Source organism: Phalangium opilio, unplaced genomic scaffold (assembly GCF_054372755.1).
Source record: "Phalangium opilio isolate 3A_F unplaced genomic scaffold, DU_Popi_V2 ptg000103l_1, whole genome shotgun sequence".
NCBI lineage: Eukaryota > Metazoa > Arthropoda > Arachnida > Opiliones > Phalangiidae > Phalangium > Phalangium opilio.
This window is the reverse complement of record NW_028324205.1, coordinates 179,085-199,930: the sequence shown is the minus strand read 5'-3', so window position 1 is coordinate 199,930 and position 20,846 is coordinate 179,085. Positions and strand designations below refer to the sequence as shown.

The 20,846-nt window shown below is 39.2% G+C and overlaps 1 protein-coding gene and 4 non-coding genes across 5 annotated transcripts; 4 read left to right on the top strand and 1 right to left on the bottom strand.

Moving 5' to 3' along the window:
* Positions 1-2,303: 2,303 nt before the first annotated feature.
* LOC149630073 (uncharacterized) lies at positions 2,304-2,723 on the bottom strand. Its single transcript, XM_089851273.1, has 2 exons — positions 2,490-2,723; positions 2,304-2,426 (listed from the first exon to the last, which is right to left on the bottom strand). The coding sequence occupies exons 1-2, from the start codon at positions 2,721-2,723 to the stop codon at positions 2,304-2,306; spliced, it is 357 nt and encodes a 118-aa protein (XP_089707399.1).
* A 10,922-nt stretch (positions 2,724-13,645) lies between these two features.
* Positions 13,646-13,940, top strand: LOC149630072 (signal recognition particle RNA). Its single transcript, XR_016374201.1, has one exon.
* Positions 13,941-14,021: 81 nt separating this feature from the next.
* Positions 14,022-14,321, top strand: LOC149630071 (signal recognition particle RNA). The gene has a single exon (XR_016374203.1).
* A 1,823-nt stretch (positions 14,322-16,144) lies between these two features.
* On the top strand, positions 16,145-16,444 carry LOC149630070 (signal recognition particle RNA). The gene has a single exon (XR_016374204.1).
* An 89-nt stretch (positions 16,445-16,533) lies between these two features.
* LOC149630069 (signal recognition particle RNA) lies at positions 16,534-16,833 on the top strand. Its single transcript, XR_016374206.1, has one exon.
* Positions 16,834-20,846: the final 4,013 nt, after the last annotated feature.

Here is a 20,846-nt window from a genome sequence, read left to right as displayed (position 1 = left end):
CGATATTTTTCCAATACTTTTCCACGCCTTTGCTTATTGGTAGCGGGAATCGTTGGCGTTGCCGGTGTGAATATCCCTAATTTCGGGTTTTGTTAAAGGCAATATCACACAGCAAAAAGCGTTAATATGCCTTGGGGCATATCTTGTTTTTTTGATAACTTTAAACGGCGTTAGTGTAGCTTAACAACAGTGTGGATTAACGGAGCGTTATGAGCTGGTCTTCACGGCCCCAGTGTATGCGGCCCAGACTTTGATTACCCGCGCAATGATTTTCCTATCCCCGGCCATAGTGTGTCGAAGGAGCTGATGGGCGAGAGTCTGCGTTGCGGAAGAAGAGCTTGGAGTTTGGTATAGAGCGCTCGGTATCGTGAGCAACAACATAGGATGTGTTCGGTCGTGTCTAAAGTGTGACACCAGGCACAGTTCGGGCTCGAAGTTTTGTGCAAGGCAAAGAGACGTTCTTTCGGCAACCAACGGCAACAGTGGAGACGGGCGAGTATGGTTTCTTGGGGGCGGGGGACGCGTAGCCCCGTTACGTGTTCTAAATACGGGTGTAGACGGTAGTCCGCCTGAATGAGACCCTCGCGGGAACCGACCCAGTCTTCTAGGAATCGTACTCGGCGGAGTTTAGAAAAGGTTCGTTGTAAAGTCTGTTGGGTAATGCCAGTAATAGGGTACGTGTTGGCCCCAGTCGAGGGCTTTCTTCGCCGCCCGATCAGCCCTCTCGTTCCCGGGTATGTCAACATGAGCCGGGCACCAGATCAAGGTGACTGTTTGTGTGCCAGTCGCAATCATCTGTTGGATAGTAGCCGCCAGGTGGTTTTGGGGATGGCTTTGTAACAGTAGCCGAAGAGCCGCTTGGATCTTAAAAAATAACCCCCGTTTTTTGGTTTTAAAATCACAAATTATTAGCTTTTTCTTTCACTAAACGTAATTTGTTACATTCACAAAATACAAAGGGGGAGGGGGAATACCCCGTGTCATGTTGTCAAAATATGTTTAGGATACAAACCAGAAATGTAAAAAACACTTTATTTCGGGTCTTGGTGTGACCTATTCAAGTTTTAGACCAAGATCTTAAAAAAAAAACCGTGCCAGGATTTTTACTGTCCTTCGTGACAGGCAACGAGAGTAATAATAAATCTTTACGACTCGTTGGAATTCCAACGCTCTAGTGGCCAACGAATCGCAACCAGCGTTGCAACACTAGGCGCTTAACATTAATAGTAGTATCACCTGGGGATGGGGGAAGTCCTGAGCGAAACGGAGGGCGATATAGATCGCGAGGAGTTCAAACTTCGTTATATCGTGTAGGCCGTTGACAGTGTACGAGTCGTCCATATTGAGCGTATCCAACACTATCCCCAAGCCGTTCAAAGGAGTCCCAGGCCTGCAGGAGGCGTCCGTGTACCATATCAGAGGCTGGGCGGTTGAGACGGCCGAGTTCAAGTGACCGAGGAAGTCCTGAGTAAGGGCGTTTTGGGGAGTGTCCCCCTTTTTAGTGGCGCCCTGGTTGTTGAGTATATTGGGGATTGCAGGGTTCAAGAAGGCGGCTGAGTCTTCAGCAGGGGGATAGGCTGTGCTCCATTTGCTTCCAAGACAACAGTATTCATGCCACTTTTGAGGTAGAGCATGAGCCTGGCTGCTGGCGGCCTCTGGGCAAGGGGCGGGAGGTATGTTGAGGGTGTGTCGTCCCAATGCAGGGGCTTCTCGCCGGGGTGAGCTAGCTTCCGCGCCAACAAATTCAAGTCCAGGATACGTCTTCTTTCTGAGAGAGGAGTAACGCAGAGTTACGTTTCCATAGCCTGTACGCAAGTAGACCGGGGCGTACCCAAAATAATGCAGAGGGTAGCATTTTGCACAGCGTCAAGGAGTTTCAGATTAGTGGGACTCGCTGTGCCGTATTTTGTAGTTCCATAATCCATGATGGAATAGATTAATTGAACATATAGTATCTTGCCGATAGCCCTGCTAGCCCCCCAGGTAAGGCCAATTACTGCCTTCAGTACATTGAGGCGCTTCCGGCATTTAGTCGCTATATCCTAGATGTGGTCTTTCCACAATAGCTTTCGATCAATCCAAAGGCCTAGGTATTTATGGGAAGTCGTTTCCTTAATAAGGTTGCCATCAATATGGAGAAATAGGTTGTGAGGTTTGCTGCGCCGCCTGGTGCAGATCAAGAATTGGCATTTTTCGTATTGAAGTGGTAGGGAACATTGTTCCAGCGTAGCGGCCACCAGAGTGAGGCCAGTCTGTAGTGTCCTATACACTTCCGAAATCGTCTCGGCACGAAGCGGGGAAGTCTAGTCCGACGTCGTTAACCGCAAGGAGGAAAATAGTCGGGCTAAGAGGCTACCCTGAGGCAACCCCGAATCCAGAAGACCGGCAGTTGAACGGGCATCATTGTATCGCGCCGTAATATGGTGCTGGAGGAGAAAATCCCTTATCCAATGAAATAAATGGCCTCCAAATCCTCAAGGGTGAAGAACCATCTCCGGGCGGATGTTGCCAAAGGCATCCTTAATGTCCAAGAAGACCGCGCCGAGATATTGACGAGTGGACAACGCAGCACGGACCGCTACCAGCAAGCATTCAACATTTCCCATGGTATGCCTGTCCTTACGAAATCCTGTTTGAGCAGGGTTGAGCAGGCCATTCTTTTTCAGGACATATTGGAGGCATTGGTTGACTAATTTGTCCGCCAGCTCTTTCAGCGTGAACATCAACGCAATAGGACGATAACTCTCGGGCGCGTTTTTATCTTAGCCCGGCCTTCTAAACGGAACAATAATAGAATCATTCAAATTTTCCGGGTACTGATGGGTAATCCAAGCACGACTCAGCATGTCCAGGATTTTCTGACTAAATTCGTCTGGGAGCACTTTGAACATAGCGTTCGTAATGCCATCGCTCCCCGCCGCAGTATTCTTCAGGGTTGTGAGGCCCCTGTGATATTCTTCTAGGGTAAAAGGTTGATTGTAGTCCGCCTGCGGTACTGAGGGCTGTGGTAGCGGGGCAACCTCGTGCTTTTTGAAATATTTTGAATGGTAAAAGTCGGCCAGGGTCGCGGCCATAGCCGGATAATCTGCGTGTGGGGTAGGCTGGAGTTCAGTGCGAGGGCCCTTAGTGGCCCATTTCAGACTTCCCCAAATTTTGGACATAGGGCTGTGAGCAAAAGAGGTGCCAACTCTGTCGTCGTTGAGTTTTGAGATGTCGTCGAAAAGAGGCTCTGGCCCTTTTATAGGCAATAAGTTCGGCAAGGAAATTTTGTCGTCGAAAGCGGTTGCAGTGCCATTTCATTTTTGCGTGGTATTGGTTTAATTTCATGTACCACCAAGGTGGCAAAATTGGCCTGGAATGGGGTTGATCTGAGGAATGGCGGCTGTGCCTAGGTTCTGCTTAGGACTGGATGGCGTGACTGACGTCTTGGTAAGTGCATTGAACGTGAGCGTTGGCCTACATGAACTCCCTAGCGCTAGACCTGAAGACTTGCCTGTTGAGGGGGCGAAAGGTAAACTGTGCCGGAACCTCTACGCCAGAATGTCGCCTGGGCTGGCTGGTAGAAAGATGGATCAGTAGGGGAAGGTGGTCGTTCCCCCTTTCGTTAAAGGAATCTATGTACCGCCTGCCGCCAGAGAGGGGTCCGTAAGAGTGAGGTCCAGAGCCGTAGGGTGGGAGGTCCCCGGTACTCTGGTGGGCTCGCCTGTGTTCAGCAACGTGATGTTGGGATCATCTTGTAACGAATCGGCTTGGATTCGGCCTTGACAGTTTGTCACATGATCCCCCCACATAGGGTGTCGGCCATTGAGGTGCCCACACAGCACATAGAAGGGCACAAGTTGAGAAGAGAGAAAATGAAGAGCGGGCGCCGTCGTCCGGCCCTTCGGGTCGTATAGAGAATGAATTTCTATCTGGAGGCCATGCCAAGTGATTTGCACCGCTACTCCCTCCATCGGACCGGGAAAATCATGGATAAGAGGACCGAACGGAGATCCTTGTGTGCCAAAACGGCAACCCCACCTCCTCTTTGGGTGTCTGAGGTTAGACTCGCTTCGCGATCTTGCCGGAAAATCAAGTATCGGTGAAAGGTGTATAAGCTTGTTGCCGGGGTAAGCCAAGTTTCTTGAAGAGTTATTGATATGGGGATTCCCTTGATGGATAAGCGCCGTGAGGTCCCCAAAATTGGTCAACGCGCTTCTTATGTTCCATTGGATAAGGCTTAAATTATCTGGCATCTTGTCCATTGCGAAGAAAGAACGTGAGGCCAGATTTTAACTGATCGGGGATGAGAGGGTCAACTTCCTGTCGTTTGTGGGGAGTGGATTGGAGCCTGATAGCAACAAGGGTGAAGAGTGAAACAATATCCAAGCCGTTACTAACGTTCTGAATAAACGTCAAATAGGACCTTGATAATTGTGTCAGCTGGTTGAGGGGGAAACGGGGGTTTGAAGGGTTGGGCTGTAGAATGAGGCTGTTTGAGCAATGACGTTGTTCGCAAAGGAGAGGCAGGCTTGCCCTGGGTTACCGTTGCATACAGGGTTGTTTGATTTAAATCAGTTTTATTTAAATCACTGATTTATATCATGATTTAAATCATGATTTAAATCAAGCTATTTTTTTTAAAAAATCATTTGATTAAAATCAAGAATATATTTTTACTTTTAAAATATGTTTTCTAAGATTCCAACAAGTGGTTTAAGAAACTCGAGAAGAAACTTAACTAGAAAAGACCTAAAATTAAAAATATTCTTTGTTTTGGTATATCTCAGTTTAAGTTTTCCCCAGAACTCCAGTTTGTCTTGCTGGATAGGCTAGGAAATGAAATTGCGGCCAAGCTAGTCTTTTTATACAAGAATTTGAATAGTAACAATATCCAATAGCTGCTTAAATGTCATGATTATTTTGCTTTTGGTTAATTTTGACTCAAAAGTTTTCATGTTGGTAATTTACTCTCTAGTAGTTCAATAAAAATCAAAAAAATCAAATAAATCAATTAAAATCAAAAAAATCCGATTTTTTTTGATTTTTTTGAAAAAATCAAAAAAAATCAACAACCCTGGTTGTATAGGTTTTCTGTTGTTGTGTGGCTCGGAATTGTTTTGCAGCGACAGATTTTGGGATATTTTCTTTCTGTTGGATCTTCAGAATTTGTTTTTCTTGTAGCCGTCTTGGGCAAGTGTGGGTTGTTGCGGAGTGTGTACTTTTGCAATTGGGGCACGTCGGTTGAGCATCGCAGTCTTTGTTGTCGTCGTGTTGAGCCCCACAACGACTGCAGCGAAAGGCGGCTCTACAATACTTTGATGGATGGCCCTTGCGCTAACAGTTCTTACATTGCATAGGACGTCTCTTATAAGGCGTGACTTTGTAATTGAAGCGCACCTCCGTCGGTACATCCTCCGTAGAGGACAGGAGGAACATTGTGCTTTCTTGACCAAGTCTGGCTACGGTATTAATCGCGCATCCTGCGAGATGAAAGTCTTCTTTGACTTGATCGTCTGTGAATCTGCCTTGAACACTGGTCAGATTTATTAAAAGTAAATGCGGGGTGTACCCCAAAGAAAGGGTGGGGTTGGGTTGTCCAGAAATGCCTCCATGACAAGAACATGTTAGTATGAATTGTTACGTGATAAATGTAACTTATATGATTTAGATAATAATATATTAAAAACCTTCATTTTATTTTTCTTATTCAGATGGGACAAAAGCTATGAAACAAATGGCGATAAATATTTTTTTCATAATTTTACCCAGGAAAAAAAAATACAAACATTTTCAAGCAATTATATGCTCTCTTTTGGTAAAATATACGTGAAGTTTTCCTCAATTGTAAAAATATTTTACCAATTTCGTTAAACTAAACATTTTAAGTTTTAGATGCAAAATTTTCCAATTAACCTTCAAGTTTAAAAATATCAAAAGAATTTCTGTCACAAATAATTGATGCGTACAATAAGTACAAAGAAATTAACCCCATAATGAAGAAAAATATATGTGTCACCAGTGACATGAAAGTTTTACTAACAGGGGCTAACAGTTTGGAGGATCCTCCACCCGAAGCTTTAGCTGAATGTATGTATACAAAACTTATCTCATTACCCACATACTAGAGGCAATTTGAGAATCGTGAAGGGAGCATGACTATTCTAATTTAGTTCAATTTCTTTTTGAGATTTTCAAATGCCATTTTATTATACCTATTTTATTAATTATATATTTTTCTAGACTAGTCATACTCCTCTTAAAAGGCAAAAAGGAAACTTATCGCCAAATTGTAATGTCTAAAGGTGCATTCACAAAGGCGCTGAAACCACTCAAAAAGCGTAAAGCTGAAGCTGAAGCTGAAAAAAACTGAGCGCTTTTTTTTTCAAAAAATAATTTCATCATCAAAAACAAGTTTAAGCTTCGCGCTGTACCTTTCGCAAAGCAGCAGTTTTTATTAACAGCCGCTAGGGATTCATCACAAAAAATATTGAAATAAAATGGCGTCGGTGAATCGGAAATTGTTGCTGTTATTATTATTAAAAAAGAAATTATTACTTTTGAATCGGAAAAGAAGAACCCAAAACCTTTTGAGGAAAAAGCCCCTTTGGTGGGTTCATCCCATCTGGAAAAACCGAAAAACTGAAGGAGATTATCAAATGTTAAGCCTTGACTGTTAATGGGGAAAAATAGATGAGTGGCTAAATGTGCGCATGTTTTGGTTATTATCAAGGTTTATCAACTGAGTAAATTTCCCCCTTTTCCAAAATTTTACTCAATTGGATATGTTTTAACCCGAAATTATTGCTACTTTTCCAAATTATTTTAATTAGATTGTTTATTGTAACCTCTTTCTTGTTATTTTATCTCATTTCCATCCTATTTGCTATTTTCTTCTCTCAAATAGTTTTCGGTTTTTTTCATCGTTTTCTTGTTTAATTAATTCTTTCACAGAAAACATTTTCAAGATAACGAGACACGATATTCACCGTTTTAAAATACCCGCGTAAATAATTTCAAAACCGTGACCCCAGCGCCCCCTGTTTTGATTGGCTTTTGGCATCACGTGGTACGGCGCTGAAGCTGAAAGATCAACCTCAGTTTGATCTTGGCTGAAACTTAAAATCAGCCTGCTTTCAGCGTCTGTTTTGCGCTTCAGCTTTAAAAAACCAGTTTTTGTTCTTTGCTAAAGAGTCCGCTGAAACTGATTTTTTTCATTCAGCTTTCAGTTTCGACTTTCAGCGCCTTTGCGAATGCACCTTAACTGCATAGTAAAATTGTAGTTTTGTCCCGCGTTACTGCTAAAAAATTCCGTATGACATACAAATATTGCCTCGAATTTTAGGGTTTTTATACCTCGCAATAATATTGCTTTAGTAGACTCTAACACGGACATTTTGTTAGTTGTAAATATTATTATTTTAGTTTATTATTAAATTATCTTTGAAATCTTAATCATTAAGAAATATGTCCTATGTATCACTATTGCAAAAGCTCTTATTTTTAATGCTATAACTAAAACAGTCGATAAAAATTCATATTATTTTTATTTTCTATCGGCTTTTCTTAATCACAAATAATTCAACATGAAATATGTTAAATTTTCAGTTGACACATGATGGAGAGTTATCTAACATTGAACAAAAAGCGGCGGTAGACTCGCGCTTCCCCTATTGCTAATAAATAAGTTACTCAAATTAAATTTTTACAATCTGCAATCAATTTGGCCACCTTTTTTCATTAGCACTAGAGGAATCGCGAGACATACAATAGTTAACATTCGAGGTTTGATGACACCTAAGGCTTATCACGTTAGTTATCACTTGCAATAACTCGTTCAAAAAAATTATGAATTGCCCTATAAGGTAGTTAAAACATGCTTCAAAACACAAGAATAACAGACTAAAAATTTGTATTTTATATTTAATATTTATTAGTCACGAATTGGTTTAGGAAAACATTTTTTGTATTAATTACAAAATCATGTAGAGCTTAACGAGCCTAAAATCGCAGATTTTGAAATTAATTATAAATAAACGAGTAATTTAAGGTGCGTATTTTAACAGGATTGACTATAAAAACTTCTTGTCCTTCTTCATTATCCCCTTAAAAATGTCATAAATCCTAGTGCTAATAAATGCTTTTTCCTATTATTTGACCTATTTTAATTAGTCTTACTTCAAAAAGATTAATTTAAAAAAACTCGTTGGTTGTTTTATTAAATATTAACCTGCTGTAATTGCAAGTTCATTAACGGAGGAATCCTATAAAGGAAAAGTTCGTAATATCTGTAAAAATGTATTTTTCCCAAGTGACTGTTAGTGTTAGTGTTTATCAAATTCTCATATTGAATCATTAGTGTTTATCAAATTCTCATATTGAATTATTAGTGTTTATCTAATTCTCATATTGAATCATTAGTGTTTATCAAATTCTCATATTGAATCATTAGTGTTTATCAAATTCTCATATTGAATCATTATAAAGTTTAAAATGAAATATATAGATAATCCTGGCTTTTTCTATATATTTTTATTTTCAAAAAGTTGGCTAGTTAAAGCGACACGTGCTGGCCTTTTTTAAGTTATTAACATAAATTTTACATTTTCTTCTAGTTATTGCATAACCCACTTATAGTTCCATTAATTTATCTTGTCCTGCGGATAATTCCGGTAATTTTACTTGTTATCGCTGTTTTCCTAATCATTAACTTGCCTTTTTTTACAGTTATTGAAAAAGCCACGGATTTTCTTAGGAAATACAAGTGGTATGCATCTTTTCAAAAACATTAATTATTTCAATTAACTTGACATTTTTTTATAGATATTGGCGTGAAATCTAGTGGTATGCGTTGTTTTGAAAATGATTAATTATTAATTACATTAATTGCACATTTTTTATACTTTTAGAAAACGCCACGGATAATTCCGTGAATGGTACAGGTTTTTACTTTCTTAGTTAATATTTTCCATAAATGTTATAAAGTCAAAGGATATATCTGGGACCCCAAAGGGTATTTCGATTTAATTTTCATAGCTTTAGCATATCTGTAATTTGTGAAATTAAAATTTATTAACTTACACAGTAAAATGGAAAAGAAAACATGAAAAAAAGAAAGCCAACATTAAAGAAATGAATGAAATATACAATCAAATGTTGAATAAAAAAACAAAGAAGAAATGAACATTTGTTAAAAAAATAAAAATTACTATTATTTGTACAAAAAATGAACATTACGATTATTGGTTGAAAAAAACAATAATAATATTTGTAAATTATAAAAAATTCAAATTGTAAATACAGGCCTATCAGGTCCTTAATTCAAATCTCCAAAGTACCGGAGATAATTGTCAATCGCCAAATACACAACCATCTATAGTGTAGCAACTTCTTCACATGAGCCCAACACGGGTTTCTTACAAAACCTTCTAGTGTAACCAACCTCTTCACAATGTGAATGTTATCTACCCTGATCTCTCTAAGGCCTTTGACTCTATCCCCCATGCTAACCCGCTAGACGCGTTTAATAAAGCTGGCATATCGGGTCTCGCATTATATTGGCTTCAAAACTATTTGCAGAGCCGCAAAGATCGAGTGACCCTTAGCGGAGTACATTCCGATTGGGTACCTATTGAACGAGGAGTTAACCAAGGCTCAGTTCTCGAGGCCCTTCTATTCATCATCTTTATCAACTTTATGCCAGACACGGTCAAGTACTCTCAGATTCTACTTTTCGGATCATGATACTAAACTTTCATAAATAATATATACGCACGCGGACTCTCAACTACTACAATCTGACCTTAATTGAGTGGAATGTTGGTCTGCAAAATACGGCTTGAGCCTTAATGTTGGTAAATGGGCCGTACTTGACCTGGAATCTTTATTTCGCAATCTAGGGACCCATGATCTTTGCTTTTGCAAAAAATGCAGAACCCTTTATTTTGATTTATTTTGTTGACCCTGGTTCCAAAGGCCCTTGCCGTGGTCGTGTGCCTATGCCTTTCCCTATCTCTACTACTAGAATTTGAATTGAAATTGTTGCGAGGTTTAAATTGTTCCTCAAATTTAGAATTGGTTTTATGATTTTTTTCACCGAGAATTGCTGCCATTTCCCTGCTCTCAATTTGATCCCTCACGAAATTCATTAATTCATTAGCATCCCAATTGAAATTGCTTCTCGAAGGTTTTCGACTAACACATTAATCGGTTCTAATATCATCTGGTAAACATTCTAATATACTAGGACAAAAAAGGACGCTTTCTCTTTTACGTCTACCTCCAAGATCTCGAGACTACGAAAACTGATCTAACATGAATCTAACAAATTTCGCAAAGCTTTTAAATTTTTCGAATCATGCACGGGCTGAATTTATTTGAGTTTATTCATATGGTAATGTAAATCTAAACCATCCAGCGAGAATCTATTAGTTAATAATCTTACGGCTTCATCGAAAGAGGCATCCGTCTCGAATAGGCCTTTGACGGTTTGTAACGCGTCGCCTTTGAATATCGAATTAAATAAATATATTTTTCTACTTTATTTAAGCGGGGTTTAAAGTCCACTGTGGTACGAAATCTTGCCCAAAAATTGTTCCACTCCTCGTGGTTTCCGGTAAATAGTGGGATGGTTAGTTCTGGTAGGCGAACTTCCGGTCGTCCTTGGGCTATGTTTGATCCAGCGTTGGATGGTGATGCGATGTTCTGGACGAGGCTGCCGATGGTTGATCCTGATGCTTCCGGTGCTGCTTTTCTAATTTTCCGGGCTAAAGCTGATTTTATGGTTCCAATTTTCACCTTGTAATTAATTGTGTCAGTGGTTTCCTTCTCCATCTCATCGGGTCGATGATTAGGGCTTCGATCTTGGCGTCGATTTGCGTCCTCTTCTTGTATGATAGCGTCTAGAGCGTCTTCCAATTGTTCCTCTGATGTTTCTGTCGCGATCATCATAGCGTCAATTTGATTAATTTTAATTGTTGCCGCGGTTCGGATACTTTTCCTTAACGCTTTCGCAAGTTTAAGTAAGTTCCGGTTTGTTTGTCCGCTGCTAGCTTCATTGATTGAAGCAGTGTTCTCGCTTCCCGCCATTTTACGCGCTTAATTTTAATTGAGTTTAATTGAAGTAATTGTTCTGAACTTATCAGTTTATCTAAAAGTCCTAGTTCCCAGGTTTCAGAACCATGAAAACCATCGGTATTCCGATACGCGAGTACCAGAAAGAAATAACACGATGTGTAATAATTGCACCGTGTAACAATTTTCCGTAGTGTAATTTAATTGTGGGAGAGCTAGGCGGAATATCAACTCTTTCAACCCCCATTCATAGTTCCCGTGTAAATGTATTTCTTTTGGTAATAAAATCTTAAACTTACTACTAGAATTGTCATTGAAAACATCCAAAGACGCGGTTGATATGCAATGAATATAAAACGGGTCCATTATGATGAGAGTCGTATCATCTTATGATCAGGATAAATAAAAAGAGTTGTCATATATATATATATATATATAATGTTAAATATGTTTATTGTTATAAAACAGACACACCAACATTTCTCCAGAAGACAAATCACGGTTAAAAAAGACAAATCACGGTTAAAAAAGACATTTATATTGGTATACACAGACAAAACAGATTATTTCTTTTCTGCAAATAGAAAACTTAAATTTAAAAAAGCTATTAAAGAGATGGAAATTCCCAAAAACAAAGTACACAACGTAATTAAAAATATAAAATGAAATTTAATATTTAATTTCAGTTTCATAACTGGTGAAGAAACGGGAAGTAGTTGTATCGTGTTTATTTTTTTGATTCGAAAAATCGGTTTTAAAGTCTTCTAAATTTAACAAACTATGAACTACATCGGTAGTTTCTTGAGAGTTCTAAGGGACGCGGCTTAAAACGGTTTGATAAAAGTTGATATAATTTAATACCTCATTCATCCGTAAATTTTGAACGGCTTGATCGAAGAACGAGGAAACTCTATCACTCCAATCTGAGGTCATGCAGAGGTGCCCTAGTTGGTTTTCGTAAGAGTTTTGGCAACCAACACACGAAGTCTCCGCTATTTTATTTATTTCCCTCGTAAGAAGATAAGCTAATGTTTGTTGGCCCAGGGCCGTCGAGAGAGGGGGGCAATTCGGTTCATTTTCCGGGCCCGTACCTCTCGGGGGCCCGGCTAGGCCTCAACCTTTATTAATTTTAGTGGATAATGGTTGTAATAGATCATAAGCCAATAAGTCCTACACCAATAGCTTTTTGACTTCGAAGTTGATATTTATGGTTTTAGGCAAAGTAGTCTAATAATTTAACAACACAAGTAGTATAGACAGCGTTTCACAGTCGCTCATAAATGGGTTTCTTGTAACTTCATATTTTATGAGTAAAAAGCCTAAAGAGTTTCACAGGGCTGATAGTCACTCACACGCTCAAATTTAGTTTAATAAGTTACTAATTTATATAAAAAAAGTCAGCAAAAAGTGACTAAATGGGACCAAATTAAGCTAATAAGAAGGGCCAGGTCAAATGGAATGTTCTATAATTAAAGGTATTTTAAAGGTCTGTGTCGTTATTAAGCCAAATCTACGGGCATAGATATTTCCAGTCAAAGAAAAGGTAAATTACCTCATGAAAGGTCTAGAGAAAAAATTGAATTAAACCATTTTGGAGCACATCTCAGAATGCAAAGTAATCGTTGTCGTTATAAATCAAATGATTTACTTGTATTTTATTGTTTTTCAATATTAATTTAAGCATTTCTTTAGCGAGATAAGCGAGCCTCAATATTTTTTGGTTTAATCAAATGTGATATCGTTATTTTTGCGTTTAAACCGTCATCAAGCTAGGCTATTGAAATATATTACCTTTTACGTCGTGGTCGAGAAGATAAATAACACCGAATGACTCAAAAACTAATAGCAACTTATTTTTGGAAAAGTGACCTTTTAGTAACCGAATTGGAAAAAAGTGTAGCCAAGTGACAATATGTTTTATATAAACTCTATAGAGTTCCAAAAAAAATGTGTATGAAACTTGGCCGTTCAGGATATCTCAGAGGTTTTGCAGTGTATTAGTTCCAAAGCTAAGCTTGGTAAATTTTTCAATGGTTCTACTTATGTAAGGATCTCACTTTATTATAAAGGAAGTTTTTAAAGTGAGAACTAAAAATCATTTTAAAGAAATTTCAGTATTTTTCCATATTTCCTTACTAAATAAATCCCAAAATTTAAGTTTCTACCTCTTCTTGAAGTACCTTACAGTGAGTGTAATAATAGGAGACTGATTTGAGGTATTTCGTAAACTATATTAGTTACAAACTTAAAATTGGTTTATAAAGGTAGGCAGACTTTTACCTTTAACCAAAAGGTAGATATTAGAGCATAAAATGACTAAATTGCTACGAGAAAAGAGCGTTTGTAGTGCGGACCTGACAATGTGCGTGCAGATATTTTCTATACCAATGATTTGGAGAAGTTTTCTAGGGGCCCGAACCATTGCCGTTCCCGGGGCCCGCAAAGTCTCTCGACGGGCCTGCGCTTCTGACACCATGTTAGGCCTTGAACTATGTAATATGCGAGACTACAAGTAACAGTAGTTAAGAGATGTTACGGCTAAGCCAGAGCTCGAATGAATTAGTACAATCTATGTTATTATACAAGATAACTCGGGTGCACATGCGCGCCGTCTATGTACACGTGACTTTTTATGTAACAGATGGATGGTATGAGGTTGGGATTCCAGTGACTCAAGGACTCGTGTAGATCGGACGTCCGTGTTAAGCTGGGTGTCAATATGGCCATCTTCAGGTAGCTCATGGACCACCAGGTTGTTCTAAGGAGGGACAAAACGGCTCAGGGCGGTAACGCAGCAGGCAAAAGTTCCCGCATTCAGCAGTGACGGGATAACGTCTGAGAGCGAGCTTCGAGTCACAACGCAACCAATACGACCGTCCACGATTCATATGTCAGTTTTTACACTTCAGATAGTGATTTTAACTTCAATGTTGTTATCCTTGAATTGTTTTATTCGAGGTATCTTTGCAGCTGGGAGTTGTGGCGTTCTCCTGTAATCCAGCCCTTTGGAAGCTAGACTCTATGGATGGTATGAGGTTGGGATTCCTGTGACTCAAGGACTACTGTACATCGGACGTCCGCGTTAAGCTGGGTGTCAATGTGGTCGTCTTAAGGTAGCTCATGGACCACCAGGTTGTTCTAAGGAGGGACGAAACGGCTCAGGGCGGTAACGCAGCAGGCAAAAGTTCCCGCATTCGGCAGTGACGGGATAACGTCTGAGAACGAGCTTCGAGTCACAACGCAACCAATTCGTCCGCACACGATTCTTATGCCAGTTTTTACCTCTCCGAGTGACGATGACGTCACGGAGAGGTATTACACTGGACGTGTGGGTGTGTGTGTCTGTCTGTGTGTATGTGTCTGACACACCCCACGTGACCGCGTTCGCAGTTTGCGTATCGGAGCAAACGTGTTCCCAATTTTCGGACTGCATTGACAGTTCACGGAAATTTGGAAAATTGTGTTTCTCTCCGCTGGCTATTCTACTTGAGTTCCCACACCACCAGTTTCGGTTTTCGTCCACCCACATGAACACTAGTCTGTACTTGCTGGCTTCCAAGCACCACCATCTTCTGTTCTTCGTCAATTCCACATTGACACCAGCTTCTATGCACCACCATCTTCATGACTTTGTCCATTCCACATGGACGCCAGTCAGTACATTCTGGCTTCTTTTCATTCGTCATCGTTTGGTTTCAAGATATTCGCGGCGATCAGCTAGGGTTACGAGAAACGTCTTGCCTCCCAATGGCAGGGCTTCCACCATCGGTTCACGCGAATGCGTTTTCTATCTATTTTTATAATGGAAACGAATCGTATATATACACCAAAATTTGAAAAAAAGCGGGCAAGAGGGGCACCCTTCACTTTAAACGTCAATATTAGCAAAGTTTCGAAAGATAATAGGAACAACTTTATTTTAAACGATTTAACTAATTTTAAAGTTATTTACTGGCGATTAAAATAGTTAATATCATTTATATTTAATTAATTATTTAAGATAAACTTATTTCTAGGTAATGACACAAGTGAGAGTTTATATAGAACGAGTAATGAAGATTGCATCCGAATCGAAACACTACACGCATATCAAAGTTAATATAAAGCGAGTAGGATGATAAGATCTCTTACAATACGATAACATTTCCTTTTTGCAGAATATTAAATGGAAATATTTTAAATATTTTTCGGCATTACGATTCTTTTAGTAGTTGTGTAGCTATAAAGCTCTGTTTCATCTCAATATTCCAAGAACATCTTTTGATATTAACATTACAAATTTGGTGTTTACTTTTTAATTCAGCTTTACTACATTTATATATAATGTAAACGATACTTTTAATTTCACTACATAATATGGATCTTAATACTTCGTCTTTCTATAAGTGTTGAAGCGATTGGATCTATGAAATAAGATATCCTAGATTTAAGCCAGAATTGACCTTGTTTCGTGTCCTCTTACAAGAGGTGTTAACGGTTCAGAGTGAGCCGAAAGTTAAATACACACTTCAGTGATAGATATGAGGTCCTCATTAGAATTATGAGAATACACAAGGATTTGTTAAACGATTAAACCTTTACAAATGACCTTCGCAATATCCCGCCAATTTGAGCTACGTATTTCCGGTTTTTCTCATTGGTTGGAGGACCCATGGACGAAGTAATAATAAAGAACCAATGGCAACCCATTATTAAGCGACTAAACCAATGTTAAGCTTACTTCCCCCTTTTCAGCCCCAAAATGGAGGGGGTTATGAAAATGCGGAGTCAAATCCCGGAAAACGCTAGCGCCATCTAGACAAAATAAGACATTAGCTGCTTCCCTCGTTAGAACGTTGATTCCCCAACCATCCGGTTTGCTACTATCTGCCGCTAGAGGGCGAATTAACAAGTATTTTTCAACTTTCTCCCACTGCCATCCGTCCTTCAGTATTGGTTCGTCCATGGTGGACCTGTGTTTGGAAAGTAAATTCGTCTCGACTCGCAGAGGTTTATTTTGGTTTCCCAACTTGTTACACTTCAGATAGTGATTTTAACTTCAATGTTGTTATCCTTGCAAAGTTTGAATTGTTTTATTGGAGGTATCTTTGCAGCTGGGAGTTGTGGCGTTCTCCTGTAATCCAGCCCTTTGGAAGCTAGACTCTATGGATGGTATGAGGTTGGGATTCCTGTGACTCAAGGACTACTGTACATCGGACGTCCGCGTTAAGCTGGGTGTCAATGTGGTCGTCTTCAGGTAGCTCATGGACCACCAGGTTGTTCTAAGGACGGACGAAACGACTCAGGGCGGTAACGCAGCAGGCAAAAGTTCCCGCATTCGGCAGTGACGGGATAACGTCTGAGAGCGAGCTTCGAGTCACAACGCAACCAATACGACCATACACGATTCTTTCGTCAGTTTTTACACTTCAGATAGTGATTTTTACTTCAATGTCGTTATCCTTGCAAAGTTTGAATTGTTTTATTCGAGGTATCTTTGCAGCTGGGAGTTGTGGCGTTCTACTGTAATCCAGCCCTTTGGAAGCTAGAATCTATGGATGGTATGAGGTTGGGATTCCTGTGACTCAAGGACTACTGTACATCGGACGTCCGCGTTAAGCTGGGTGTCAATGTGGTCGTCTTCAAGTAGCTCATGGATCACCAGGTTGTTCTAAGGAGGGACGAAACGGCTCAGGGCGATAACGCAGCAGGCAAAAGTTCCCGCATTCGGCAGTGACGGGATAACGTCTGAGAACGAACTTCGAGTCACAACGCAACCAATACGACTATACACGATTCTTATGTCAGTTTTTACCTCTCCGAGTGACGATGACGTCACGGAGAGGTATTGCACTGGACGTGTGTGTGTGTGTGTATGTGCGTCTGCATACGATTGACAAGTGGGGATTCTGACAATCTTTTCACCCACATCTGGGGACCCGACTTACATGTGGGGACATTTTAAAGTCCTCACATGTAAGTAATTAGATAAATGATATAATTAGACTAATTAGAGCCCAAATTAATTGTTTTAAAAAAGTCCCCACTTGTATGGTTCTTGGGTTTTTCACATTACAAGTGGGGACCATGGAAATTAACACATATCCGAGAGATGTCGCCAGAGGTTTTCACACACCCGGGTTCCCAGTTGTACGAAATGAGGACCATATGGTCTCTTCGGCGAACATGTGGAGGCTCAAAAATGGGATTTCATTACAATAAGCACAGATAGATGTCGCTTCTTTAGAAATACAAAATATATATTATTCAGCGATAACAATATTAAAATCTTGTATCTCACAGCCTGAACGGTGAATCTTTCATAATTTAATTACACTTGACGTGATAATACTATCATTCCTATCAACTGTGATAGTAGGATTCCTATCAACTGTTATAGTATTATCGACTCCTATTACCTGTGATAATACGATCATTCCTGTCAGCTGTGATTAATAACAGTTATAAATTTCTATTTTAGTATGTTAAAAGTAAAAAGTCATCATTACAAACAAAATGCACTTTATTCAAATTTGTTTTATTTATTTAAATGACCGACTATTTATTATTTGTGTTTTCAATCAATAGCCTTCTTAATATTTTGACTTTTTTGGATTTTTTGCTTATATTTCCGATGACTGGTGCTTTAAATTATCAAACTAGAGGTAGCTCATATAACTTATATATGATGAATACCTCTAATAAATTTAATCAAAAACAAATAAAGACTAGAGGCGTAACTCTATGGAACAATTTACCAGTGGCTATAAAACAAATAGAATCTAAACCATGTTTTGTAAAGCAAATGAAAATTTATTTGAAACAAAAATAGCCATTGTACAATGTAATTTATAAAGCGGACTCCCTCGTAAAGCAGAAAATTTCTGAACGGGAATATCCGATGAATAAAGCCCAATATTATTATTATTATTATTATTATTATTATTATTATTATTATTATTATTAACATGACTTCCAAGAATTTTTAAGTTTGGGATGTAGGCCAGGACAGATAGACTAAAAAAGGGCTTGACCTAGAACATTTGAACATAAAGATGAAAATTGGTACATGTGTTGCTTTTGACCCAACAAAAAATATACTAAAAGTCCCCTGCTGTAGAGCGCGAGCTTTCGCCTGCAATAATGATTTTAATGTTTCTCTTTTCTTTTTCAATGCCTCTCTTCTCTTTTTCAATCTTTCTAGTCTAGAATTATCGACTTTTTTCCGTTCAAACTTCCTAACTGGTAAATTAACTAAAGGGACTGCCAATGGTCGAAGCCTAGGTGGATACGTTAACAGATATATAAACATTGAATGAATATATAAAATTAATAATATCCTTAAATAATCAGAACTAGTTTAAAAAAATTCTCACTTGAATGTTCAAACTGTGGTTTAGGGAGGTAATCCTTTTCATCAAAATGATACGAACATACTACCATAGTTTTGTTATGAGGTTTACCCATTTTTAGAGCAACTTCCCACTGTTTTGCTAACTTCACATCCCGCGGAAATCTATGAAACCGTACATTCTCCATAGTTGCATTATTTTTACACCCAAAAACAGAGCAGTAATTAACCATCTTTATGCTTTCCCGCTTAATACTCTCAAAAAATCACGAGCTTGTTTCCTTAAGCCGGCGCCATCTTAGATTTCTCAGTAGCGCCCCCTATAGTAACTTTTCCCTACGAATACCAGGCAGGCAGTTCTCTCTCTATGCGGAGCTACGTATCGCCATCGCGTACGCTAGCGATCTCTGTCCCCCCCGCACACTTCCGTTTTCCCCCTCTCTCTCATCGTAAGCGTTCGTTTCGCGGACGCGTACTTTCGTTCTCCCTCTCTCTCTCTCATCGTAAGCGTTCGTTTCGCGGACGCGTCCGGCACATAAAAATAAAATTCTGTGTAAAATTAAACAAGATGGCCCAAGGGCTGGGCCTTAATAGTAATTTTACACGGCTCACGTGACCCCCCGTATAGTTGATCTCTAATAAATCGTACAACTAAAAACATTTCTGAAACGCAATCGTGTTGTAACATGGCTGCCAGAATCATTGGAGCTTCCACTCCTTGGTTCTGGCAGGGCATGTCTAGCCTCCATGTCACAAGCCACTCCCCCTTCCACAGTTGTAATATAGAATAATTTAGATCAGTGTTATCAGTTCTTGTTATGATTTCTCCTAAGACGGAGCGTTTTTTGTACTAGTCGGTTACGGGTTTATCCCTATATCAGTTAACTGAATAAACTTGTTGTTGATTTTGGATAATTAAAGTAAGTTGTCTTTATTTAATTTTATGGCCCTCGGGAAAATCCCCCATATTTTAGTTATTTCATACTGAGGGTTACATAATTGGCGCCCGAACAGGGACCCGACCGATAAAACTAGGCCTTACGACTTGGTCAAGTCCCGTATACAAACTGTTTATCATTGCCGGTATATCCGCCCCCCACGTTGTGCTAAGCCTCGGTTTCCACAATGGTAAATCATTAAAGATAATAAATTAAATTAAATCTAACTTAATCATAACCAAGTTTAATAACTAAATGAAATTAAAATTATCTTTATATTTGATGTATTGAAATTAGATAACTTACTTGTGTATTTGGGATAAACTGAAGTTGTTAAACTATTATTATTGTACAATTTAAATTAAATTATGGCTTACTTGGACCATAATACATGGAGGTCGCCTCGACCATCTGAGGATGAGGAGGATGATCTAATATTAAAGAAAAGGAAAGATCTGTTTACGTCTACGGAAGACGATGGTGACACTCTAGCACCACCAGAGACAGATAATCCTTTGGAGGATTTCAAACGGATTCTTCGAATTGAGGATGAGAAAGACAAAGAGGATTCAGATACACGGAAGAGGACGGCCGCCTCTTCAGAATCGGAATTCTCTCCTTACCAACTATTCCCTCATAAGAGTATTCCTGCCCCTAAGGGAAGTTCAACTCCCTCACATTTCCCTCCTCAAACTGGGATTAATTCCCTTGTTCCTCCTAAATCAGAGATCACAAATGTTAAGACTAAAGTTAGTTTTGCTAATACACTACCTAATCCAAGAGTTAGAACTATTGGAACCCAAACATCTCCGTCTCAAGAAGTCCCTCAATTTGGACCAAACATGACTGACGAGGAATTAAAAGCCTTTATGTTATCCCTACTCCAAATTTTGGCTGATAATTCAACCATACAGGCTAATGCCATAGCTCAGAATGTAGCCATAAATAAAGCTATAGCTTCTAGTTTGGATAAGTTAGTTAGGGATTTACCCACATTAATAAATAGGAGTACAACTCCTCAGACGGGAAAAGTCCCTATTGAACCGCCAGAAAGGTTAGCCTTTATGGGATCTTCTCGCGATAATGCCTCTGAGTTTTTAGCTAACTTTGAGGAGTATGCTAAATTTCACAAGCTCTCAAATGAAGATAGGTTAGCGGCACTGCCTCTCCTTTTAAGAGGGCATGCCTTGTATTGGTTCAGGGATTTAATCCGTCAATATGATGATATGTGTAGTTTAAACCCTTCCCATCCTCATTTGACTTGGAAGACATTTAAGAGACATTTTAAAGTTCAGTTTAGAGACTCCGAAGCTGACTCTAAGCTTAAGATAGAGATTAACCATAGAAGTCAGAAAGATAAGGAGTCGGTAGAGGATTTCTTCGGGGAAGTAATAAAGTTAAACTTAGGGATGACCCATCCTCTTACCGAAAAGGAGTTGGTTCCAATAATTAAAAGTAATTTAAAGGACGAGCTTAGAACTCCCCTCCTTTTCTTACAATTTACTACAATGGAACCGTTAAGAAAT